This window comes from Pomacea canaliculata, linkage group LG14 (genome assembly GCF_003073045.1).
Source record: "Pomacea canaliculata isolate SZHN2017 linkage group LG14, ASM307304v1, whole genome shotgun sequence".
In the NCBI taxonomy this organism is placed as follows: domain Eukaryota; kingdom Metazoa; phylum Mollusca; class Gastropoda; order Architaenioglossa; family Ampullariidae; genus Pomacea; species Pomacea canaliculata.
In genome coordinates, this window is record NC_037603.1 from 10,310,331 (window position 1) to 10,337,201 (window position 26,871).

The 26,871-nt window shown below is 37.7% G+C and overlaps 2 protein-coding genes across 6 annotated transcripts in view; one reads left to right on the forward strand and one right to left on the reverse strand.

Annotated features, from left to right (window-relative positions):
* The window catches only part of LOC112555893 (WD repeat-containing protein 44-like), a 32,205-nt gene extending 23,654 nt beyond the window's left edge, over positions 1–8,551 (reverse strand). The window contains exons 1-4 of the mRNA XM_025224459.1: positions 8,404–8,551; positions 7,420–7,462; positions 2,503–2,564; positions 2,033–2,111 (exon numbers count right to left, since the gene is read on the reverse strand). Coding sequence (XP_025080244.1) covers positions 2,033–2,111; positions 2,503–2,564; positions 7,420–7,462; positions 8,404–8,465 — 246 coding nt within the window. The 5' untranslated portion in view covers positions 8,466–8,551. The remainder of the gene's footprint in view (positions 1–2,032; positions 2,112–2,502; positions 2,565–7,419; positions 7,463–8,403) is intronic.
* A 130-nt stretch (positions 8,552–8,681) lies between these two features.
* The window catches only part of LOC112555894 (fragile X mental retardation syndrome-related protein 1-like), a 28,016-nt gene continuing 9,826 nt past the window's right edge, over positions 8,682–26,871 (forward strand). Inside the window, exons 1-15 of one of the 5 annotated variants that reach the window (XM_025224460.1) lie at positions 8,682–8,770; positions 12,950–13,002; positions 13,325–13,421; positions 15,007–15,161; positions 15,521–15,683; positions 16,306–16,422; positions 17,046–17,213; positions 18,187–18,265; positions 19,027–19,136; positions 19,827–19,925; positions 20,341–20,444; positions 21,438–21,538; positions 22,916–23,083; positions 24,351–24,443; positions 26,690–26,791. In XM_025224460.1, coding sequence (XP_025080245.1) covers positions 8,720–8,770; positions 12,950–13,002; positions 13,325–13,421; positions 15,007–15,161; positions 15,521–15,683; positions 16,306–16,422; positions 17,046–17,213; positions 18,187–18,265; positions 19,027–19,136; positions 19,827–19,925; positions 20,341–20,444; positions 21,438–21,538; positions 22,916–23,083; positions 24,351–24,443; positions 26,690–26,791 — 1,660 coding nt within the window. In that variant the 5' untranslated portion in view covers positions 8,682–8,719. The remainder of the gene's footprint in view (positions 8,771–12,949; positions 13,003–13,324; positions 13,422–15,006; positions 15,162–15,520; positions 15,684–16,305; positions 16,423–17,045; positions 17,214–18,186; positions 18,266–19,026; positions 19,137–19,826; positions 19,926–20,340; positions 20,445–21,437; positions 21,539–22,915; positions 23,084–24,350; positions 24,444–26,689; positions 26,792–26,871) is intronic. The other 4 variants (XM_025224461.1, XM_025224462.1, XM_025224463.1 and 1 more) reach the window with 4 other exon arrangements.

Consider the following 26,871-nt stretch of genomic DNA (forward strand, 5'->3'; position numbering starts at 1 on the left):
GAAGAAGATCCAAACGTTTGTCAACCAGTGCCTGCGCAGAATCCTCAGAATTCACTGGCCAGAGAGGATAAGCAACACCGACCTGTGGCAGAGAACGAAACAACAGCCCATAGAGGAGGAAATCCTGCGGAGAAGATGGGGTTGGCTAGGACACACCCTAAGGAAACCAACATCCAACGTCACAAGACAGTCGCTGACGTGGAACCCCCAGGGAAAGAGAAAGCGAGGAAGGCCGAGAAACACCTGGAGACGGGACCTCGCCGCCGACACCAAGCTCACCGGATTTGGATGGGGTCAGCTGGTGACGGTAGCCCAGGACAGGAGGCGTTGGAGGGCGGTCGTCGATGGCCTATGCACCAGGAGGGGCGAAGGGCATAACTAAGACTAACTAACTCAGTTGTTGCCTCACTGCTTTAAGCTATTCCTGAATTCTTCCTACTTTTTCTTCAAACTAGTAATTTCAATTGCATAAGTACGATTCTTCTTCACGATTCTTATTCACTGAAATCTTTATTATCCTTTTCTTCCCACAAAACTTCTTCTGTTTCCTCTGGTCTCCTACTTGTAGTTCTGTACCTTTCTGTAAAAAAGAAATAATATTTATGTGGTGCAAGTTAAATCTTTACAAATAAGCAGGACCTTTAAATTTGTTAGACTGAATTAACATTTATAGTTTTGTAACAAATTATTGCTGTCAGGCTGACACAGGTGTATACATATTTTTTACAGTGATTTATAATTTTTACTATAAAACCTTTATAAATTAAAGTCTGCACAATATTGCAGAACCTAAAAAGATAATAAAAAAACAACAACTCTAATTTGATCTTTAAATATAATCAGTTAATGGCACCTAGTTACCTTTAACAGCATCTGTGATGAAAGTGATGGCACTGCAGACTCCTTTAGCGGCTTCAATGTGCCATTATGAGATGATGTGAGGTCAAGTTTAAAATGAAGAAATTACTTCACATTCTGATAGTATCCAAGGTTGATTTCCAAGATTTCTTAGCCACAAAACCCTCCCTGATAGGTCTGATCGTAATCTGAAATGTCAACACACCTTTGCATGTGAAAAAAATAACTTTGATTAAATGCATATATTAAGTGGACTATATTTATAAAACTATCATTTACCATTTAGTGTATGTGACTTATTTAGCTTCTGCCATGTAAATCTTTCAATGCTTAATACTGTTGTTAAGTTTTCAGCTGTCTGAAATGTCATCATATGTTAGCATCATAATATAAACGTTGTATCACATGTAGTGCCAAAAACTTAAGAGATATAATTTAAGAAAAGAAAACTGTAAAAAATGTAACTTGTATGTGTGCTAAAATGTTTCAAGAAGTGTTTACAATTTCACCAACAAAATATACAAAAAACATTGAAGTACATATCAACAGCACATACTTACACATGAAAAGACTTGTTAAAATCTTTTGTCTGTCAACTGGTGCAAACGACTGCACAGCAAGAGCTCGCAATTTCTACAAATGATAACAAATGTTTGGGGACTGGTTATATAAACACACGCTCACACTCAATGCTCTTTTTGTCTGTAGTGTAAGCTCCATGAGCTTTTCCACCAAACTCAAGGAAATGTCTAGAGATCATAGAAGTCTGTTGCAGTCCCTTTGTTCTTAGTAAAAGAAACTCTGCATTTGATATTTTAGTAACTCCTGTTGTCATTTCTACGGATAAAGTTGAAGAAGAAAAAGCATTGTTAAACCTTGCTATAATGTAAGCAGTACAACAAATATTTACACAAAAGATTATGTTACAAAAAGAAAACATTCATAAGCACATCATGTTGCAAGTACATTAAAGGGTAAAAGGCCAACAGTCTGAAGGTCATAGTAGCAATGCACATGGTCCACTGTGTCTGGGACACAGCATGTTGAAGGTGAAGCCCTTGTACCACCTCCCCTAATAAATAAGATAGCTGTTGCAGGTGGTTGGGGGAGTTTTCAAGCCACAGATTTAGTTCACCATATGCCGTGTGCTCCCACTCTGTTGGGGGAGACTTACCTTATGTATTTCTTCTGCCTCCTTTTTCCTATAGAGTTCTGCCAGTCTCCTTTCCAGCTCTTCATCTTCCCGCCTTCTCCTGTAAAATAATGTTATAAAATAACAATAATATGTATTTGTCTTTGCAATATCACTAAAAGAATAGCTTCAGTTGAACTTTTACAACAAGAAATCCAGAATATAAAAACAGTTATGGATAGTTTTAGAACTATGCTAATCTGATTGCAAACTACAACAGTGTCAAAAGGGAAAAAAACTTCACTACTAAGATTTTAAAAAATTCTCACTCTCAAAAATCTTTAAAACATCATAATAATACTACTACTACTACAATAAATAAATCACTTAAGTATCAAACAGTATCACTACTAAAATTCTATGTCTAGTATTCATTATTTTTTAAAGGTACAACGTATTAAACACTAAGACACCATTGTATTATACTGTTTTTTGCTTGTACATTTCCTTACCGCTCTTCTGCTCTCCGTTTTAGATCAAGCAGGTACCTCTCCTCTCTCTCTAAATCTGATGACTGAAATAACAAAAGGCTGTCTTGTCTGCAGTTCACATAGAAATTGATGATGATTGATGATTAATTGATGATGATGATTATTGCATAGTTATTTAAATTTCCAAAATGCAAAGTGCACATTCTCTGATTTCTCAGTGTTCAGAGAGACGCAGTGCACACTCATTCATACTATTTTCTTACTCCCTATGCATTTATTTGTTAATCTCGAGTCCTATAATAATAATAGAATTTGTACAGTGCATTTCCCAACATGGAAGAAAGCTTGATCCGCTTCACAAAAATCAGAGGTAGTGAAGAAAGAGACCGTGTGATGTAGACCTCACAATCAAGTACAAACAAGCACAACATACATGCATGAACAAACACTGGTTAGCAATACAAGAACATGAAGGAGTGCAGAGACAGGAGTGTAGGGGAGAAAAGACAACAGGATGGACCAGTAGGTGTTTCCAAAAGAGATGTGTTTGAAGTGCAGATCAAAAGGCATGTACCAACTCTGCTGTGCAGAGAGAAAGAGGCAGGCTATTCCAAATACTAGCGCTCAAGAAAGAGCGATGACAAACATCTCCAGTCTGATATGTGGAACAGAGAGAAAACTGGCATGAGCTGAGTGAGCTGACCTTCAAGGCTGTTATGGCAACACAAGCTCAGATAGATAGATTGGGGCAAGGCTGAGCAACATGATAGCAAAGCATGGTGATTTTAAATTTGATGCGAGCCTGAACTGGCAGGCAGTGGAGATTACACAGAATGCAGGTAGCATTGTTCTGAGCTACCTGGAGCTTGTCAAGCAATCATACAGGGAGATCTATAAACAGAGAGTTACAGTAGTTGAGCCTGGACAGCGCAAATGCCAACATAAGCTGGTTGGCGGAGGCAACAAAGAGGATATGTCTAGTGCAGCTAGTCCTGCGCAGTTTGAGGAAAATGGATTTGCTAACTGAGTTGACATGATTTATAAGGGACAATGATGTGTCATAAAGAATTCTAAAATTGTTGACAGACTGGGAGAAAGTAATGGTGGATCCAGAGAAAGAGAGTGATGTAGGCAGAGGCAAGTGTTTAGGCCCACGTGCAGAGGTTATCTGGATGACTTTTATTTTCTCTCCATTAAGCTTTAATTTGTTTGCCAGCATCCAGTATTTGATATAGTTGAGGGTTTGCTGAGTACTGATGAATGGACTGTGGAGTTGGCAAACTGGACCAGATGCCAGTATCCTTGGCGTACATGTATTCTTTATTCAGACAGGCCCATAGCCAATACAGAAGACAAGAGGCTAGGAAATTTTATTAACAGAGCTGCATGGTTCAAATATACAAATAAATTAACAGTAGCCAAGCATTTAGGTGCACAGTTCAAATACAGAAATTTATTACTAACAGTAGCTAATTTTCATTTCAATGATGTGCGTATCCTGACACATTTGTTACAGCATGATAAAAACTGTAGGAATTAGAAACATTTGGCAAAATAATTCACACTGCATTTCATATCCCCTGTGGGACCCCGGGGTATGCTTGCCTAGCAAGCATTGTAAGAATAGGGTCCCTGCCATCCAGCCAGGCATGTCGTAAGAGGCGACTAAGGTGGACACCTCACCTAGAGGTAAAATAGGTTGTGGTAGGGCTAACAACCCACCATGTAAAAAAATCATGTTACAGAAACTAAAACCAGAGAACTCGTCACAGATGGCGAAGGTAATGAAGCAACCAGGAGACTGGACTAATGACGGACGACAGCCAAACCCGAAAGGAGCTGGCGCCCCGACAGCGGATTTACTGAAGCCGAGGCAAAAGTTGAAGGTGGGGTGCTGGAACGTCCAGACCTTGTACCAGACTGGCAGGATGCTCCAATTAGTCAAGGAGTTTGACAACTACAACTTGGACATCCTGGGAGTCAGTGAGGTCAGATGGACCGGCACGGGAAAGAGGAGACTAGCATCAGGACATACCATCTTGTTCTCAGGAAGATCAGACGCTCAGCACTCTGAAGGAGTAGCTCTACTCTCAACAAGAAAACGGAAAAGGCACTGCTGGAATGGAAGCCTTATGGACCCAGGCTTTTGAGAGCAAGATTCCATTCAAAGTACACAAGCTGACAGTGCTAGCTTGCTATGCACCAACAAATGACTCTGAGGCAGAAGACAAGGATGCTTTTTACGATCAGCTCCAGGCAGCCTCAGAAAGCGTTCCAGCCCACGACATGTTGCTCATCATCGGCGACCTCAATGCCAAGGTGGAAGTGACAACACCTACAGGGAGCATGTCATGGGCAAACATGGAATCGGAACCATCAATGACAACGGAGAGAGACTGGCAGACTTTTGTGAAGAAAACAACCTACTGATTGGAGGCACACTCTTCCCACATAAAGACATCCACAAGGCAACATGGACATCACCAGATGGGAGCACAAAGAACCAGATAGACCATGTCATCATCAACCGAAAATGGAGGAGCTCACTTCAAGATGTTAGAGCCTACAGAGGAGCAGACATTGCCAGTGACCACACTCTTGTGATAGCCACAGTTTCTCTGAAGCTGCGTCGATCACGAGGAAAACAGGCACGTCAGCAGAGAGTGGACTCCGGCAAACTAAAAAAATCCAGCCACCGAAAGGGCCTTTGCTATGGAAGTAAAGAACAGGTTCCAGGCACTAGGAGACCAACAAGAGATGACCTTAGACGACTTCAATCGAGTCTTACAGGAATCAGGAGAGAAAATACTGGGCTTCCAACGGAAAAAGAAAGAACAGTGGATCAGAGAAGAGACATGGAAGAAGATAGAAGAGAGAAAGTCAGCCAAACAAAGAATCAACAGCACCAGATCTGAACGCCTGAAGGAACAACTCAGACAAAGGTATACAAAACTAAACAAAGAGGTAAAGAGGATGGCAAGAACCGACAAAAGAGACCATATAGAGAAACTGGCAGATGAAGCAGAAAATGCAGCAAGTAAAAATGACCTGAAGACACTGTACAAGATAAACAAACAGCTAAACAACGGGTTTAAGAACAGTGATGTTCCAGTGAAAGACATGAGCGGTAATGTTATAGAGGGAGAGGCAGGAAAACTACAGCGCTGGAGGGAACATTTTGAGTCGGTTCTGAACAGACCAGATCCCCCTCAGCTTGCAGACATCCAGCCAGCAGCTATAGACCTTGACATCTGCACAGACCCACCAAGCCTGGAAGAAGTGACAGCAGCAGTCAAGACAATGAAGAGCGGCAAAGCACCAGGGGCAGATGGAATAACAGCAGAGATGTTGAAAGCAGATATAAATGTGACAGCTCCCAAGCTGACTGAAATCTTCAGGCAAATTTGGGAATCAGGGCAGGTCCCTGTTGCGTGGAAGACAGGGCTCATCTTCAAGTTACCCAAGAAAGGAGATCTTGGAGACTGCAATAATTGGAGGGGCATAACACTTCTTTCCCTCACCAGCAAGGTCTTCAGCAAGATTGTTTTGTCAAGACTGACGGCAACTCTTGAGAAAGACCTCCGACCACAGCAAGCAGGATTTCGCCCTGGGCGATCCTGCTCTGAACACATCTTCATTCTGCGACAGATTCTGGAGCAGAGCAACGAATGGAACACACCGCTGTACATCAATTTCATCGACCTGGAGAAGGCTTTTGACAGCATCCACCGAGAGTCCTTATGGAAGATCCTGAGACATTACGGAGTCCCTGCAAAACTTGTTCAGGTCATTGCAATGCTGTACAGCGATTTCAAATCCCAGGTTGTCTGTGACACGGAGCTCACAGACCCCTTCAACGTCAGTACCGGGGTGAAGCAGGGCTGCATTCTGTCGCCGTTCCTCTTCATCCTGGCCATGGACTGGATCATGAAGACTTCCACCAACAGTGAGAGGAGAGGGATCAGATGGACCATGACTATGACAGCAACAACAGCGCTAGAAGACTTAGACTTTGCTGATGACATTGCCCTGCTGTCACACGCCACCAAGACATGCAGGAAAAAACAAAGGCCTTCTCAGAAACAGCTGGAAACCTTGGCTTGAAGGTCAGCACAAAGAAAACGAAAAGGATGAGAGTGAACGCCAGAGTCCAAGACAGCATCAAACTAAATGGAGAAGAGATTGAGGAAGTTGACAGTTTCACCTATCTTGGGTCCAAAATGTCAAACACCGGGGATGCGGAGGTGGAGATTCGAGCCCGACTGGCGAAAGCCAGCCAGGCCTTCGCCTCACTCAGGAGCACATGGAAGGCAAAAAACATCAGCCAGAAGATCAAGCTGAGAATCTTCAAGTCAAATGTGATCAGCACCCTCCTTTATGGATCAGAATCTTGGAAGATGACCAAAACCATCAGTAACAAGCTTGACGTCTTCCAAGACAGATGCCTCAGGCGCATACTTAACATCTTTTGGCCAAACACCATCACCAATGAAGAACTCCACCGAAGAACTGAAACCGAGTCCATCACCACGCAGGTTCAACGAAGGCGTTGGCGATGGATTGGACATGTGCTCCGCCAGCAGACAGCAGACCTTTCCAGAGTCGCCCTACGATGGACTCCAGACGGCCGAAGAAAACGAGGCCGCCCAAAGGAAACTTGGAGAAGAACAGTGGAAAGGGAGATGAAGGGAAAGGGCTGGACATGGGGTCACCTAGAGCGGGTTTCAGCCGATCGACATCGGTGGCGGACTCTGGTTGAGGCCTTATGTGCAACCTGATGCACGAAGAGGAATAGATAGATAGATAGCATTTCATATGCTAAATACTGTGAATTTATTTGTCACTTACGTTTCTAAAAGCTAAAAATGCTTTATATGCCTTAAAGAAATACTTTAAACGGGCTTTTTTGTTGCATGTGTTCTGAAATTCTTTACTTACCAATGAACTTGGTGGCTGTTGTCGTTTTTGGTTAACAAAAGCTCTGAAAAAGGAAAACATTTGTGGACAACGTAATTAGAGGGCAAAGACCTGACTCCTATTCTTATAATATTACAGTGATCATAGATAAAAGAAGTGAAGGAAGGGTATATAAATGTTACTGAATTCATTGCACTATTTAGCTGGACATTGTTAGGTTGAAAGTAAGGGTGCTTATAAATTTGCTTCACTCATTGTTAATAGTGTATGTTAATGTCAATGTCATGTGCAGTTCATGCACACACCCCACCCCTTTGTTTATCCCTCCAACTGGAATTTCCACACTATTTGATGTATGCTTCAAAGGTGTTTTGAACATAAACATTAGTTGAATATTCTAAAAAGGGAGTGTTTCATGTTGTCCTTTCTAAAGTCCTTTGTAAGGAAACAATGAATATTTTATAGTGACCTGGACAGCCAAAAAAGGCAATCATTTTGTTGTTGTTGATGTTTGTTTGTTTTTAATGCTATTTGTTTTTAACTAAGGCTATATCACGGCAACAAAAAGAAGGATGGGGGCAGGAAGCTGGGTCAAAAGACCCTCAAGGTCTTATCGGGATATCCCAGCAGAAGGAGGAAGACAGACACAGCAAAAAGTGATAGTCTTGTCCAGGGTAACCCGGGAGCAACAGTTTGAAGAGGAGTGGAAAGTGGTATCTGGCTAAATAAAAGATCAGTTGGGTTTTTTTCGCCATGAGATAGCCTCGGCTGACATGGCGTAAAACTTAACTCATTTTTTTTAAATGTTCTGTTGGGCTGGATTGAATAAAAACTCTTTTGAAGTACTCATAAATTCAGAGTTAATTAATATACAGAAATGGTTATTCAAACCCTTATAAAACCCAACTCATCATCTACAGTAGACGACAGAAAAGGCTACCTGCATTAGTGTCACCTGCCGCGTCACTTGTGTATTCTATAGAAGTATATTGCATTCATACTTACGTGGATGTGGTCTCATCTTCAGCATCATAAAACTCTTCCTCTATTTCACTTTCGGAAGACATGATCGCTTTGGCAAATCCCTAGGATCGAGCGATTAGCGAATTACTCTAGAAGGCCGCCATCTTTGTTTATACGAAGTTACGGCTTTGTGAGACCCAAATATGTGAGGTCAGCAATACACTATAATAATTATTAACATCACTGTAAGCAAAAAGTAAACAAAAAATGTTTTATACAGTAATTTATAGAATCACAAAACAAAGTGCCATGTTTATACCATGCTGCAAGAATTTCCCAGCATTCTTCATTACCCAAAATGGAGGAGCTTTCGGTTGAAGTCTGCGGTAATAACGGCGCTTATTATAAGGTCAGTTCTCTTCTTTTACATTTTTGTTTTCTTGTGTTTTTTGACGTATTAAACGTTTAATGGCTCCATTATGTATTCGTACGGATATTTTGGAAATCCTTTTTGTTGATATTTAAGATGTCTTGTAGAGATTCGCCAAATATTGCCCGGCGTGATCCAGTCGATGCCACAAATGCACTATCATAATACAGAAATGCAGCATGCTTGTTGCTTTTATTGTGTAGAACGTGATTCAGTTTCAGATTAATGTAGCTGTTCATCTGTTCGCAGTAATAGATTGGTATTTATGTGTGCAACGCTTTTCGTTCACAAATGCGAGAAAAGTGTTCTGGGCATCGCGTCATTTGAGCAAGTCCAAATAAGGACAAAAAAGGTTTTCATGGAAACCGTTTGGCGTTTGTTATGAGAACAGAAAAATAATAAAATGATGCGCGAATTTGTTAACAATGGTTAACGGGAAAATATACAAATTATAACTCAATTTAAAGTAGTCCAAAGGTCTATTAAAAAAGTGAAAGAAAATTTTATCGAGGGCGTTTTTCTTTGTAGCTCTACACATTAGCAGCAGTGAAAAAGGAAACGACTTGACAGTTTAGCAGTTGATTAAAATTTTCGTTTTTAATGGGATAGCTTTTCATGTGGTAGCTAGTATAAAAAAGACAACCATGACATCTTTTTTTTTGTTCTTGCTTATTTTGTATGTGGGTTTTTTTTTTCAGTAGCTTCTGAAATATCAGTAGTAGTTATCATTGCCTAGGCCACACATCCTAATTTATCCATGAAAACTTAGAAAAGAATTACTGAAATGTTACCCAGAAAATTCTTAAAAGTGAGAACAATATTTAATATTAGCCAGAAATGAGAAACTCTTTACGTCAAATAAAATTTGTTAGTAATGCTAGATTGTGGTGTGAAAAAAGACATGCATGTCAACGTTGACACATCCATAAAATATCTTAAACATTTAAATAAGGTCTCTCCTGATATTCCTTTCCATTGGAGAGTGGAGTCTTATCAGTCAGTCTATCAGCTTATGACATGTCTCTACAGATAACTAATAATTTTGTACCATATCTTTGTACACTTTCCACTAATATTGATTGCTTTGTTGGGAATAGACACCAGGGGCCAAAATTACATCACGCCGCTAGGGTACTTAGGGGCCATCTAAGGTTCGCCCAGCCTTTATATGCAGCAAAAGTCGAGTCGCATGTCAGGTTGCGGCTACGCTAGTGGGTGATTCCACCCCTAAGTGTAGAGGTGGCCCTCCCCGCCCCTAACTTGCATCAGGCCCGCTAAGATGGCTGCTGCATACTTCATGCTGTATGAAGCGGAAAGAAATCTTCACAGAAACTGATTATTTCACGATCGAACTAATCCAATTGATTCATGGGATGATTTAGCACTCTATCGACGATTAAGATTTTGACATAATGACATCCTGGAGATCGTCGATGACATACAAGCGGACTTAGTAATCAGAAATCGGGGGCGCAATGTCACACTTACATTGGTGTCTTGCCCTTCGTTTTTATGCACCAGGTGCCTTTCAGAGAGAGAGAGAGTGTGTGTCGATCTAGCAGTCGTCTCCCAAAGAATGGCTAGCTGAATTATTAACTGAGTTATGAGAAACTGAAAAAAATACAAACCCTCCAGTGACAGTTGCTTAGTTTTGACACAAGTTACGCTATCACTAGTGACATTCTTTGAAGGCATATCTTAAGGTGACCAGACGTTTCGGGGGCGAAAGCGGGACACATGCCGATGATGGTGTCGCCACCGTCAAAGAACGCCGAAAAAAGTGATTTTTAAAGACAACCGGGACATTTAATGGACTTGCCAGAAAGCGGGACATTGGGCGTCCTGCCCAATGAGCAGGCAGGACACGAGGTCAAAAGCGGGTCACCTTAGCATATCTGCACAAATAATAAAAAGTAGGAAGTACCTGTACACAAATGTTTTATGTAAGAAGGAGCAGTAATATACTGATGCAGCTTCTAAGACAGGGGGGGGGGGGGTTGGTGTTTTACGCCGTGTCAGCAACTCAGGCTATATCACGGCAAGGCAGCCAGCCCTGTAAACAGATGCCACGTGCAGAGAAAGAACAGCGTGCCCGAGACGAGAAATGAACTCTGGGCAGCCAACCTTCACTGTATTGGTGACAGGCGCTAACAGCGTTAACCGTTGCGCCACCGGACCGCTCCCAGCTTCTAAGACATGTTGTACAATGCATTAGTCGAGTCTACATGTATCAGGCTAGTTAGTATATTTGTCCAGTTTGCCTTTCTCGGCTTTTTATATGGCAGTATATTATTTTGTCTCTCTTCCCTTCTAATGCTGACAATGACATAAAAACAGAAACGTGTGCCTATTCAGCTGAATTGTAACGATACAAATAAACAAAGGTATGCAGTACCAATGTTATAATTTTATCTACAGACTAAAGACTTCATATGCTTTACTCACGAGTGTTTCTCACAAACACTTGGTTCTTTTTAGTCAGTTTAAGACAGTTGCTAGTCACTGTCATCGACACTGATTGTGATGCCTTCTCAAATACTATTTGCCAAAGAAAACCCCTGAAAATCATGGAAACATATCAAATAGATTTTAATAAAACATAAAACTTTGTATACCATATGCACAAAATGCAGCGTATTTCAGCTTTTGTCAAGAGCGCAGTGTGAAAAGATTTTAAATTGTCCTCCTCCGATTCTTGGGAAAAACCCGCACGTGTACTACAAGTTGGTTTGCGCATGTGCACACGTGGATTTCCCTAGGTATTCCCTCAAGGTCGGGGTGTTGAGGCCGCATATGCAAATGTTGACGGCCAGATAGCTGCCCTGCAGTCAAACAGGTGACACAGCTTGTGTAACGGGATGAAACTTCCTAGCAGGACTAAACTTCTCAGTATAGTCTGCGCATGCGCATGAAGCGAAAGTTCACTTCATTATCACTGCATAGCCATTTTTTTTTTCTTTTCTTCGCCGAGTTAATAAGTAAAATAGTAAAAGTAAAAACGTTATAGTAAATCGGCGAAGAAAAGAAAAAAATGGCTACGCAACGATAACGAAGTGAACTTTCTCTTCATGCGCATGCGCAGACTATACTGAGAAGTTTAGTCCTGCTAGGAAGTTTCATCCCGTTACACTTGCACACGCTGCGCTCACCTGGCGACCGCCCAGCTTTCGGAAGGTTAGAGGTTTAGCGATGCGGAAAATGCCAACAGGATGAAATTTTGGCCCCAGATCATGTTGGCGTATTTCAAATGTGAGCATTTAAATGCATTATACAATTTTTTTTTTTTTAAACAGACATATCCAAATAAAGATATGCCCTTCTAATAATACCACCCATTTGATTTGCCTTGCTTTCCACTCTTTGAATGTGTGAGTCAAGACAACTGGAAGTCATAACTGACTCACAAATCTTTCTCTTTATCACATGTGTGTGTAGTCAGACAGACTTCACTTGAAAGTAGGTGTGCTTTTGCTATTCTGTTAGCCTTGGAACACCAGTCTGGGATGTTGGTGTTACCAGTTGCGTTTATCCACTTATGACTGTAGAACTTGGAAGTCTGAATTTATGTGTAATGGAGAATTAAGCTTTTTATATAGAGGTTTTATAACTTTAAGGGTGAGATCGAGTGACATGTAAGGGATGTGTTATGCCGGCACTGTTGTTTATTAGCTTTTACTGGTATGTTCTTAGAGTAGCTTTTTCTTGCCTCCCCTTAAAGATAATCAGAACTCCCAACAATAGAAAATGTAAAGCCCATGGATAGACCTTTGTAATTGTTTGTGCGAAGGAACGCGTGGGACCCACTGGTTGCTGGTGTGTATTGTCTACATTGAGTGTGTGTCCCTGACAGATATATATGTTATTGACTGCAGAATGTTGTAAATTTGATTTTGTACTTATTTGAAACTGGAGGTAAATTTTCTTCTACTTGTAAAATTACAATTGATCAAAACCAATTAATAACACTAACACTCACATACAGAGCTTAATTATTACACAACTTGCACATATACCGTAACAATTTGATTTCTTTGTGAATATGTTGCCAATATTATTTAGTTTATGCATGAAGTATATTATAGCCACATATTTGCATTCATTTTTTTAAAACTCTTTTATAATACTTATTTATAAGTAGGAGTTTCTTTTATGTTGCAGGCTTTTGTGAAGAGTATCAGTGGAAATGATGTTATTGTGGAGTTTGAGAACAAGTGAGTGTTCAAACTTCTTTGTAGGTTTTTAGGCATGGTGAGGTAAAATATTTCCCCATGTAATTCAGTATTTGGTAATCACAACTCAAGATTACTAAGTTCCTTTTACTTCACAAAGAAATTTCATACAAATTACCCTGTATTTTTTTTTTTTGTTAGATGTTGATTTTTTTTTTTTTTTTTTTTTTTGGCAAACTGAAATAATTTAAGATTGTTCTACATTGAAAGTTATTAAAAAATAATGAATGGTATTAAGGATTTTGTAGTGAGAATATTAACGATTCCTGTATCTGATTATCTAATACTTCCACTTTTTCTACAGTTGGCAGCCTGAGAGAAGAGTGCAGACGAGTGCTGTTCGACTCCCTCCCAGTGACAGTACAACAAAACCTGACTTCAGGGAGGATGAGAGGGTGGAGGTTAGTAATAAGTTTATACAAATGTGGCATAAATACTTATAAACTTGTGCTCCTTTTAAACCTTCTGTCCTCTTTTTCTTCACTTGTCTCCTGTCGTAAATAAAGCAGAATACAGAAATATTTATATAGGGGAGGGAGAAATCTGGTTGAGTGCTATTGTTTTTCCAATCCTAACCAAATTTTGCAGATTTTTTTGTTTTTTTTTTTTTTTTTTTTTGTTTTTTTTTTTTTTTTGATTTATTAGAAAGTCATAGACTGGTTGCTATAATTAGTTTTAAGGATTTTAAAAAATATTTTGACCACAGGAAGGGTATGCTGTATATAGAGATAGTTCAAGTTCTGCTTCTTGTCTATAATTTATCCATGATGCTATAATTACAACATTAACCACATTATATGACCTACTTATAAAATGTATTGAGCAGGTTCTTACACCCTTGCTGTAGCCAGATCATACACTAAAGCCTATACATATACATCACCTACATACTTGCACTCTCAAGTGCTCCTGTATATTGCATATATGTATAAATATATGTACATAATTGCACACCCCCATTATACCTCGAGGGCGGTCCGGTAGTGCAACGGTTAGCGCCTGTCACCAATACAGTGAGGGTGGGCTGCCCTGGTTTCAGCTGTCGTCTCAGGCACGCTATTCTTTCTCTGCAAGGGGCATCTTTTTACAGGGCTGGCTGCCTTGCCGTGATATATAGTTGATGGCTCAGTGTAAAACACCAATTCCTTCCCCCCAATTCCCTGCTATCACTAGCCCTGATGCTCTCTCTCTCTCACGCAGACATGAACACCCAGAGATCCATTTTAGACAGGGAGGAGGGGAAAGTGAGAAAGACACACTGATGTTCTTCTCCTTTACTATATCTCTCCTTCACTCCAAACTGTTGCTGGCATTTCACACTGTCTTTAATTTGGTCCTTTGAGGATTGGCAGCCTGTTAGTAAACAATAACAGTAAATGATTTTACTAAAATGTGCATAATTTTATTAGAGGTTTTTATTGTTGTTGTGTGGTTTGGGAACTTAATTTATGAGCAGGTGACAAGGCAGATTTAAAAAATTTGAGGGAAAAAAACCAACTTATTTTGTCTTCTTGCAAGAAAAATAACAGTTGCAATTATTAAATGCTTTAAAATAAATAATTATTTAGAAACATTACTCCTAAGGAGAATTTTTCCTCTTAATAATAAAAGGCTACTTAATATAGCACATTTCCTTACATAGTAGTGAGCTAATGGTGCTGCACAAAAGAGAACATGTGACACTTTAAGTGGAAAAATTAAGGTATAATAGCTTGGGATGAAAGGATAGCAGATGTCTAGAACCTGGTATTGTGAGTACAATTTGTACCCCACACCTAAACCAGATCAGTAGCTGCTACATCTGTGCAAAAGTGCAGATTCCCAACAGTACCTCAGTGAGAGAATAAAATATCAAATGAGACTAAAAACCCCCACCAAAATCCACTTAAGTCAGATAGGCATTTCTTTTAATATAATACTTTAATCATTTTATATAAAAATTGCTCAGTTAACAAAATAATGTTTTTGTTTGTTTCCATCTCCTAGGTTTTTTCTAAGGCTGCAGACGATGAGTCTTGTGGATGGTGGCAAGCTAAAATTAGGATGCTGAAGGGAGAATTTGCTGTTGTGGAGTACTTGGGCTGGGAGAATACCTATACTGACATTCTGCCCTTGGACCGCATCCGCCGTGTCAACAGCAAGTAAGTTTTAGATTTGTCAGGGTTTTTAAAAAAAATTTTTGTTAAGTTGGAATGTAGCATGGATGCCTCAATTTGTTATTCTTAAAATATTCAGTTTTCAAAAATTGTTTTTGCTTAAAAATATAAATAAATTGTCTGTTACTATAGATACTATTGATGATAGTTTGTAGATGCTTTCTGTTTTGAAATTTTGATGTTCAGATACATAAGGAAGTAGAAACTTGCCAAGGCACAAATTAGTAGATAAATACATGTACTTCATTATAAAATGTTGAAGTTATCTAAGTCAGTTTTACCTTTTAACAGACTTCCATTGTCAGTTTCATATTAGATTATATTTATGTATTTCTTTAATGCAGCTCACCTATCACAGCTGATAGTTTCCATCAACATATTTTGGAAGTGCCTCCAGACCTGAGGGATGGCTGTCAAGGGGAGGGTGCACTTTCTGAGCTGAAAAAGCACCTCGGGGGTGCTGCTGCTGTGTCCTATTGCTCCATTGACAATTCTATCCATGTCCTGGTAAACCTTATTGCCTTCATTCAGCTGGTATTCTTATAATCTGGGGTTAGAGTAAGGTATCAACATTGCAGCATTTGCCAAGGTCTAGACCCAAAGGTCCAATTTACGTACATGAATGGTACAGATACATACATAAACTATAAGATCAGTTGTCCAGTCATTTACACCACTGATCTCAAAGGGGATTAAGCCTAGCATTGCTATATCAATTCACATCAACACCTGGCATATTCAGAGTGGATAGCAAAATACATTTTTTACACCTCACCATCAATCTGCTTCAAAAGAGATATATATATATAAGAAAAATTTATTTGAGCATTGCTGGCTAGCAACGAGTAATGTTGTCTTGTAGATGTATTGAATAAAATTTTTTATCAAACGACAGTTGGCAGTTTCAAAATTTAAATTTAGATAGTCTGACTCTAAAATAGCATATTCAACACATTTAATTGTGAATATATTTTTGGAGCATATTATGCAAATACTACACCTAGGATGTGTTTCTTTGAAAAGTCAGTTTTAGAGTTTATCTATAATGCATTCTGGTCTTGCATATTTTACTTCAAATTGTAGAGATGTGTATTTTTCAGAATGTTAAATATTCTTAATGGTTTTTCAGTCCACAAATTCTGGTGTAATCAAACGGGCATCACTTATTGGGGATATGTTCCTGCGAAATGTTCGTCAAAAGTTACTTTTAAAGCAGAGGACAGAGGAGGCAGTCAAGAAATTGCAGGTCAGGAGAACAGCAGTTCAGCCAAGATGTGCTCATGGTTAAATGATTCTAAGATTTATTTTTTAAAACATTTACCAAAACATAATATTAATTGTGGTACTGTACATAACTTATGAATATATCAACCTAGTCAGTGAAAATATAATTTTTAATTATGACATTTAAAATATTTCCTTTGGTTATGTTTTATATCTTGCACTGCATGTGCATAAAAAGCACAGTATTTCTGTTACCATTCAAATCTTTAAATATATATTTATTCATTTGTCCCTTTAACAAGGTTGAGCACAAGTTGCATAGCTTCTAATGTCACTTTTGCTGATCATTTTGTTTATAGTGGTCAGATTTATCGATTGCCTAGATTATTGCTACCAACAGATCTTCATGTATTGTTTGCATTTGTGAATTAGCTGAATGTTCACAGTGCCATGTTTGCAACAGCACAATGCTTCTTTAGACATATACACTTAAGTCAGTTAAGTGATATCTCCACTGCTGCTTAAATTATTGATTTCTTCTCATGTTAAGCTATAGTTCATTGGAAGCATTCTTTGTATTATTACAAATTATAAGCGGATATGTGTAGAAAAAGTTGTCTTAAGCAGAATGAGTTCTGTTACCAGAGCACAAAGATACGTTCAGGGTACATGGAAGAATTCTCAGTCCGTGAAGACCTTATGGGCCTAGCAATTGGCACACATGGAGCTAACATCCAACAAGCCCGCAAGATAGACCATATAACAGGCATCGAGCTGGATGAGAACACATGCACATTCAAGGTGTATGGTGAGGTGAGTGCATTATTATTGATTATGCAATTGATTATGGTCTTGAAAACTGTTATCAGGCATTACAATTTTCACAAAATCTTAACTTTTCAGCCAAAAACAACCAAAAATTAAAATCCCCCACAACAATCAGTTCTTTTGTTGAGTGGCTTTAACAATTGCTGAACTGGTCTACACATAAAAGATGAATTCATACCACTGTCAGTGCCTTGCAGCCAGTTATTGGGGGCCAGTTTGATTTTGGACATGTGATGATTGGGCTCTTTCACTCTTGGGTTGTTAAACAAATTTACAAGATATCAGAGTTAACAGGAAGTTGCAGTTAATGGATGTAGACAGAAGCAGATTGTTCACATTGAGGCAAATGCTATTCCACTATAAGAGTGGGAAAACGGAGGTCCTTGCAAATGAAAGATTTTTTAAAAAGTAAAAGTTATAAAAAATTGTTATGACCATCTTATTGTAACAATATATAGCTTACATTTTATATAGGAATATCTGCAACTGGCATGTTATGGACACACGATTAACTGAATTAACAGTTCTTACCTTAAGGTATTAACATATTCTTTTTAGAAAATTCCTACATATTGTCTTACTCAAAACTGGTTTTTTTTAAACACATTTCTGAGATATGGCCATAGTGGTAACTTGGTATGTTTATAAAAAATAATTCTACTAAAATATAATTATCCTTAAAAGAAAATATCCACAATAGGGGAATCTCAACATGCATCGTAATGCTGATGATTTTGCTCTTGGAAAAACTCTTGGAACAGGACCCATTTGGTCATGTTTTGCTGACTTCACCATATAGAAATTTAATTTGAAAAAAGACTGGATATAAGGTAATACAATACATTGAAAAATATTGATAACTATTAGTATTACCTTATTTCTTCCCTTTTGGCTCAGTTCTGTTTGGAATTGTTGCTTTTATTATTATGGTCTAAATCTTGATATGCTTCTCTTTCAGACAACGGAGGCTGTAAAGCAAGCAAGGAGTATGCTTGAATTTTCTGAGGAAACATTTCAAGTGCCAAGAGATTTGGTTGGTAAGTAGTGTGTAATGGCCTGATTCTGGCCACTTTAGGAACTACCAGGTCCAAGTCACCCCACCATGTTATTCAGTACTTTTCGTACCAAAACTATAGAAACAAAAATGGACAAAATCTGAACATTTAAATAGGTAACCACATTTGATTTTACTTTTTCTTGGCAACTTTTTTAAAAAATGATGGCAGAACAACAGCTTTCATCATGATTGCTAACTGGCTTTTAGACGCTTTACTCCTTGAATCCCCAGATGAGCTTGAGAGCTCAGCTGAGGAAAATGTGAGTAGTTATGTACAATCTGTTCTGGCTACTGATAATTTTCAGGTAAATAATAGCTATGTTATTGATAAACACTTGACTAAAGGTGCAAGGAGGTGCTGGAAATTGGCAAATATCTTTACTATCTTGATGCTGCACTAGTTGAAAATAGCAAAATAGATATGGTATATGATATTCCTGATTGATTTTGAAAAAGAGTGATGCAAAACTTTCTAACTCTCCATATCTACTGGTGATCATACTTTTGTTATGTATTAAAAATAATTTTTTGAAATGTCATTATTGGTCATACTGATTTCTTTTGCATCTACAAGACAGTTCTGTTTCAAGAAAGTCTGATGTAAGAACAGTTCAGTTCTACATAATTTAGGTTTGAGTTCTAATTTTTAAGGAATATAACATTCAGCTGTGGTAAAATTGCTGTCTTATTTTTTTTAATATGTTCTGTTTAAAGCATAATTCTTATTGCTTGTTTTCACAGCAAAAGTTATTGGAAAAAATGGCCGAAATATTCAAGATATAGTGGACAAGTCTGGAGTTGTGCGTGTCAAAATAGAGGGAGATAACGAACAGGAGGCACAACGAGAAGAGGTAAAGACTTTGTGTTGATTATGTCAACATACATAGAAATTCATTCATTTGTTGCTTGATGGTTCCATTTGTTGTGGGGAGTACATTGCTAGACACACCAGAGTGCAGAAATTTTGTTTTGTCGTCACCTTATCTTTGATATCACACCACCTGTCATTTGTGAAGCATCTTGAGCTTGTCCAAAGAGCAGGATAAAGTGCTATACCAGCAAACTTTTATTATATTTATCATACTCAAGTTCAAATGGAGTGTGCTTTTAGCACTTGAGATAAGGCAACATATGAAGGACAGAAGGATAAACAACAGTACTGATGACTGATAATGGATGACTGATGAAAGACAAATATAGAAAACAAATGAGAAAATAGGTAACAAGAATTGAAGGTGTCGAGATTTTGCCAAAGAAGATGAGTGGGGAAGGTTGAAGATAGACTAGCATTATAAAAAACACTATACAGTTTTGTTGTTTTGTTGGGTTTTTTTTTTTTTTTTTTGTTGGTTTTTTTTTTGAATGGGGGGAGGGATGTTTTCTTCTTCAATTTTCTTACATCAGAATAGGAACACTTATGTTCACATATATGAAATACTATTCTGGCAGGCAACAGAATTCATTGTGTAGAATATAATTTTGTTGTGACAAAACTTTTGTGGAATATTTGTGCAGAAGAGTTTCTATATGTGTAAATTTAGGTTTTGTTTCAGGGTCAGGTGCCTTTCATCTTTGTGGGCACCCGTGAAAGCATTGGTAATGCGAAGTTGCTGCTGGAATATCATCTAGATCACCTCAAAGTAAGCAGTACTCAAAGCAAATAAAATCTTGTGCTGGCCGTTTTAGAGGGAGTCTAGTACAAGACTAGTAGTTTGGAAATCTTTATTATCCACCTCATCAAGACATTGGGAATGTTAAAAATTGTAGCCATTATGTAACCTACTGTGACTCATGTCTAGTGATGTTTCCACCATTACTTTAAAAAAAAAATTTTATGAAGTTTATAGTCATAGTGACCAGAATATGTGCATTTATTGCAAAAGCATGATTTTTTTATTTCAATTGAGATATGTCATATTCTGGTCTTTTTATTTATGCCCTTGATGCTGCATCTGATAAGAACTAGGTTCTGCTTTAAAAGTTTGATGCCTCAAGGAAATATGGCTTCTTATGCTATTTAGTCCACAGTTGGCTCAGCTTATGACTTGTGTGCAGGAAGTGGAGCAGTTGAGGCAAGCCAAACAAGAAATAGATATGCAGTTGAAGAGTCTGTCAGGTGCTCAGCAGGGACCATACTTTCCTCCACCAAGAGATCGTAGGTAAGCAGTAACATGAGCTATTTAACAAAAAGCTAGAAAGTGCACCAGTTTTTGCATGGTGAGTACAGTAATGTTACTGGCAATTGGATGTTAGCTGTTTTCTTTTTTCATTGTCTTAATATTAAGTGGAAGTGGAGTATATTCATGTAGCAGCAAAATACTTTCTGCATTCTTAGCTAGTCAAAGTGCTGTAAATGTTAGTTTAGCGGTTTGGCCTCTCTGATTTTCCAGCTAATGCTACTATCACAAACATTTCCTTACAGAGGAACGTGCCAGTGTATTAATTTATAAAGTAACATGGCAACATTTTCTGCTGCTTATATTCAGAAGTTCACTGTAGCCACTACTACTGCTCTGAAATATTAAGCTAACTTCAAATGTGCTGACCTTTAATCCTATTTGAGGCTAAAGCTTTATGTGGGAAAGAAGGAATAGTCTCAACACATCTTTCTTCTACCTCTTCTCTGTAGTACAAGTTGGAGCAGGTGTAGAGTACCTGATCATATGGTGAGAAGGTGAAAGGGGGTTGTAGTTGGGAAGGTCTTAATAAAGAGGTTTTACTTTATTTTATAGTACAGTACATAAAATTTATAGTACAAAAAAATTTTCCTTTTATATTCATTTAGAGACTCATTTCTCTTTTGCCATCCTAGACTGGCTCAAAAATGTTTTTAACAGATGATAACTTTGTTAGACTAAATGCCTTCAGTGCCTTCATTATGCATTTTCCATATGGGTTGTTTTAGTCTTTAATGTTCAGATATATGTTTAGACTATTTCATTATGTTTTTTGGCATATCTGTTTTATATTTGTCTTCCATTAGTTCTAAGATCATTAGATCTTGTATTTGTTCCATATTATTCTTTCAATATATTTAAGTTTCCACCTATGTGGAAAATTGTTCTTTTGTGATGACCACATACTATAGGTTCATGCTTTTAAAGCTAAGAGAAGCAATGCAGGATCTTTTTAGGAAGAATTTTTGTTCACAGAAACAGCAATGATCCATATGAAGATCGTAATCGCCGTGGACGTGGGGGCATGCGTGGAATGGGTGGAAGAGGTCGTAGACCCTGGAATACAGATCGTCCAGGTATATTACTTTTTAAACAAAATGGTGCCTAAAAAATATATCTTGCTTGTGTCTAAATGAAAAAAATAAGAGAATTGTTTTATCTCCTTTAAAAAATTGCTTCAGCTTTTAAGGAAGATTAAAAAGAAATCTCACCAAAATGGCCCAGTTTATTTGATAAAGATAAAGTGATAAATATTAGAAAAATCTTGGGCACATAAACTAAGAAAGCGAGCCTGTATAAAAAGACATTGTGTTTATCTTTTCCTTTCTTCTGAATGCCTATTTCGTCTTGTTTTCTCAAATTTGACATATTATTTCAACTGTCAGTTACCAGTTCCTGTTGCTTGTCAATCTTGATTTAAGCGTTGGAGGCATTTTTTTTTTTAAATAGCTGGGGTGTGGGAAAGAATGGGTCTTGCGATGTGGCTTGCAGCTGTATAACGCTTGATGGTTAAGAGGAGCATGGCTCACAGGTTGAGATATTGCCTCATGCACATTCACCTGTTTCTTATCAATCGGGACTCATTTACTAGGCTGACTTCTTTACAAGATTTGCTGACTATTTCTAGCAGAATATGCTTAAAGCAACTTTAAAAAGCAAGTTCATATGAGAAAAGTTGGTAAAGCCCTTTTGAAATTACCCAAAAATGTGTGTTCTCAAAGCCTATGATGATTCAGACTTCGAGCTTTGCTTCTAAGTGAATACCTGTAAGCACTTTTGCTCTCGCTTCCATTTCCCTCCTTCCCCCAACAAATAAAAGAGTATAAGAGTTTGTATGTTTGACTTATTATTTTTTTTTTTAATCCACATGCATTTATTTTTAAGATGACATTTTTACTGGTGTAAAGTAGATGTTACTTATTGGACTGGCTTCTCTAATAGGCTGGCCTAGAAAAAAAGACCTAGGGGTACAGAGTAAGCATGGGATTCTTGTGGTGGGAATTCCTGGTATAGCTTGGTGTTGCATGTTTCTTTCTCATACAAGTTTCAAAGCCAAATGTTTCTATTGTTAATTGGAAATACTATTTTATATCATTCTTCTAAACATTAGTGATTTATTTACATTTTATTTCTAGAAGTACTTTTTGATATATTTATTTTTAAAGCTTTTTTGAGATTGGTATTTCAGTTTAAAATGACGTGAAATGAGGCAACAGTTCTTCTACTCTTAGGACATTATGAAATAATGTTTTGATTGCTTCGTTTTCTCCTAATCACCTAGGCATTATTTTGATACTAACATGAAAAAGTTAAACAGTTAAATTTTTTTTAACATAATATTTAAGGTACATGAGCAAAATTGTTACAAAAAAATTTTCCACCACTGTAGTTAAACAGTCAAACCCAGCAGGCTGGCTTTGTTGCCCAATAAAGTGTGGTGATTACTTTCCAAGGAGATGAGCACGCACCTGTAGGCGATTGGTCCACTGAAGTGGTGGAAGAAGAACGAAGGCAGTCAGGCTACTTGACGGACAGCGTGCTCAGTGGAAGGGGGCGGGGCTATAGAAAGGGGCGTGGCCGTGGTAGAGGCATGGGCGGGGCTTCATCCAGTAGGGATTCTGGTGAGTGGTGTGCTGATAGCTTCCACGTAGTAAAAAGCAGTGATTGCATGATGGAATGTGTGGGCTACTCACTTGCTCATAAAGGACTCGGTAGCTGTGTGATTAACTTGTTTCAAATGAAAGTGCACAACCACAGTCTTGGCTTCATTGAAGAGTGCTTTTGAATAACTTTTCTCTAGGAATGAGCTGTACATTTTATATGGGTATGCTGCTTGCGTAGTCCCTTGTCAATTATACTTCAAAAGTTAATGTTGGAGATTTCAGTCCTAATGTTAAATGTACTCTAAAGGTTTTAGGACACAACTGCTAAAAATTAACAAAAGGGGATTGCTTGTCATTTGGCAGTCTGTGAACTCAGAGCACTAAAATAAAAGATTAGACCGGACACAAGTTTATTTTTGAAACAAGAATTTTCATACAGGGTGAGATGCCTTGTTTCTCCTTACCATAAACAAAACCAATGCTATTTTTTTCTTCTCTTTTTTGTAATTCTTTAGATTTTGGTCTTGCATGTTATTTTTTTTTAATCTATAGAGCTTTTTTTTTAAAAAAAAAAGTCTGAGCAGTTTTATATCACTTGTTGCCTCTTCCTGGGAGATTCAACCACAGAGAAGTCTGTAAGTGACAAAGGATACAACTGTGCAAGATTTATCATGTTAGGAATGCAGCTCATAGCACATTTAACTCAGGTTTTTTTTTTTTTCTTCAAGCCAGCATTGACTTAATGGCTAAATATATAAAGCTGTTATTCAGCTGTAGGGGAAAGATATTAAAGGTATTAGGACCACCAAAGTTTTTAGGGCTGTAAGATTTTAATGTTTTTAAAGTTTCAAGCAAGGTTACTCCCTTAAATTTTAGCTTGGCTACATCATTGGTGTATTTATCATGCAGGTGTTTGTTCTCAAGTTTGGCATTTCCAGTGTTTTAGGGAATTATAGTTAACTGGCAAGTTATTGTTCCTTGTTGCCAGTTTTTATTTAAGAAAATAGCAGAATTACAGAAAGGGAATTGGCTGATTTAGATATCCTTATTTTTTAAAAAAAAAACAGCTTATTGTTTCTTTATTTCTTTTGGTATTTTTAACACAATTGAACAATTTTTTTATTAATATGTGTTTATCCTATGTCTTTATTACTGACGTGCTAACCCCTTAGAGTGCATGAGTTGTAAAAGCTGCAGGACTGCTTGTGTTTCGTGCTAATCCCTTAGCCTGTTTTACAGCTCAGCAATGCACTGCATGACGTGTCTCCCTTCCTTTGTGCCTCAGATTACAGCAACACTAGGTACGACCGAAGATCCAACCGTGGTGGATATGACCATGGCAACACCGACTTTCATCAGTATCAAGGTCCCCACATGTGTAGGTCAAAATTCTGGGCAAATAGTAGAGGCATTATTGATAGTGGTAGACAGTTGTGGTAATGAGATTGTTTTCAGTTCAGCAGTTTGCTTTTTCATGTTGGACTCAACATTGAAAGCTGACTTGGCTGTTTTTGAAAGTTAATTTTCAGATCTGTAGAAGATGGGAAGGATTATTATAAGTTGCAATGTCATCCTAGAAAAATGGTCATATTGAAACAAACAGCAATTATCATTGATAGTTCAACAAAACATTTTCACTCCATAGGATATTATGTGACTAACAACCTATCGTTGGCAATATAGCATAATAAAACATCAAAAGTAAGGGGAGAATGGTATGCTCTTGTGTTTTTCCAGACTTGTAGGCCTAAATGACATTTACTTTTGTGGCATATGTTTGGATTTCCTTATGTCCTAAGTAGATTAAGATAGTTGTGTTTGCTTGCACTCACTTTTGATACTACCATGTCCACAGTCCGTTTCTTTTCTACCCAATTGATCAATGACAAAACAGAAAAACAATTTCTCTTGGTTACCCAGTCCATAGCATTGAGTCATAAAAATAAACATCAGATACTTCATTTTTATTGAAAATAATCATTTGGGTTTTTTCTCAGTTGCATAAAGAAGTTTTTTTTTAGGTGGATTGCTGCTTGGCATTATATGTGCATGTATATAAAAATGGCATTTACCTACACTCAGGTTTGTCACATGGTTTTGAGTGCTTGTGCCTATAACGTTTGGCGTGAATGATCTCTTTTGACACATTGCAAGGACAATGGTAGATATGCATGCAAGTGCATCAGATTCTTCCATTTTTAAGAATTAGTTTGCTATCTTATATATTTTGTCAGTAGAGATTTTTTTTAAGGGTATATTTGGAGAAATATATTTGTTTTATAGTCGTTTCATGATGAGTTCTGTGTAATTTCATGTCGTTTTGTGTGGTTTTTGTTTACATTTAGAACTTGTTACTGTCTTACATGAATATAGAAAAGGCTTCAGAAGGGTCATTTAAATACAACCCAAGTTAAAAATAAGTACAACTTATTTAAGAAAAAGTTTGCATGATTTTGTTATTGTTTTTGAAAGTATTCAGCTTTATGACATTTCAACATCTGCCAGTGCAATATGTTTGTATATTTACGTTTTTTCTATTTTGGGGGAGAGGAGTTTTTGGGTTTTTTTTGCAGAGAGGTACAAATGTAATTTGTTTGTATGGTTATAGGCAATAAATGGCTTGGTTGTGTTCATTAGTCTGTGCCATAGAACAGTTGCAGCGTAATGCCAGTGGTATATAAATTACCCTGTTCTCTTTTATACGCATTTCTTCCCAATGAAAAACTATTTTTTTTGCTAAATATTTTGAAACAACAGGTCATTAATGTCATTAACTTATTCTGTATCTGTCATTCCCTTTATTTTGAGTGCAATATTTGAAGGTCCACTTCTGTTAGCAGCCAGTGGAAAGACAGTGGAGGGAATTTTACTCTTTCGTCTCACACTTTATACACGTTATATAGCCTTAGTTGTTGGCATGGCATAAAATACAACCAATCACACTTTATACAGGCTCTCTCAGTGCCCATTTCTCCTTGTGCATGTAGTTATATATAGTTGCCATACAGTGCCTGTCAAAAAGAGAATTCTCTATTCCTTTTCTGGAAACACCTGTATCTCTAGTATTTTTGTTTGGTTGGTTTTTGGGGGGTTGTTGTTATTAACCACAAATTTCTAAGAAGTTGTGGGTGAAGGACCTGAAATAAACTTTAAGGAGAAGCTATGCAACAACTCCTTGCCATTTATTTTTTCTTACACTTTTTAGATATGCACTTTACTGTACAAGTTTCAGAATGGCAGTTCTTGTATTCATACTAGAGATTGTGGTGGGTTGGTAATTTACCTAAAGATGTTGAAAATCAGACATGGTTTTGTTAAGAGAATGTGTGGACATTTAACTGTAAAGAATTAGCTTACGAATAGTGGTGGCAAGGTATTCAAATTTTGTTATGCTTAATTCTATCTGGTTCACATGGAGAGGTTAACAAAGTTTTCACAGGTGGTGCATAGACAAGGGAAGAGTCAAAAGAAGTGCTTGTTAGTTTTCAGTTTCATTTAGTGTTTTAAATACAGTATGTGACTCATGTAGAGTTGAAAAAATGCATTTGATTGTTCTAATAACACCATTGTCATGAAGATAGACTGCATATCACTTATATTTTTTTTGGTTGCTTTTTCCCCCAGTTAACTATGATGATGATGAATCCCGTGACACAAGGTCTCGACGGCGAATGACAGATGATGATGATACTGTTCTGGACAATGCAAGTGTCAACAGCCAGGAAGGTATGATAAGCTACTACCTTAGGATATGTCTATTGATTGGTGTCTTTAAAATTGTTTATGATGATGATGAAATAAAAAGA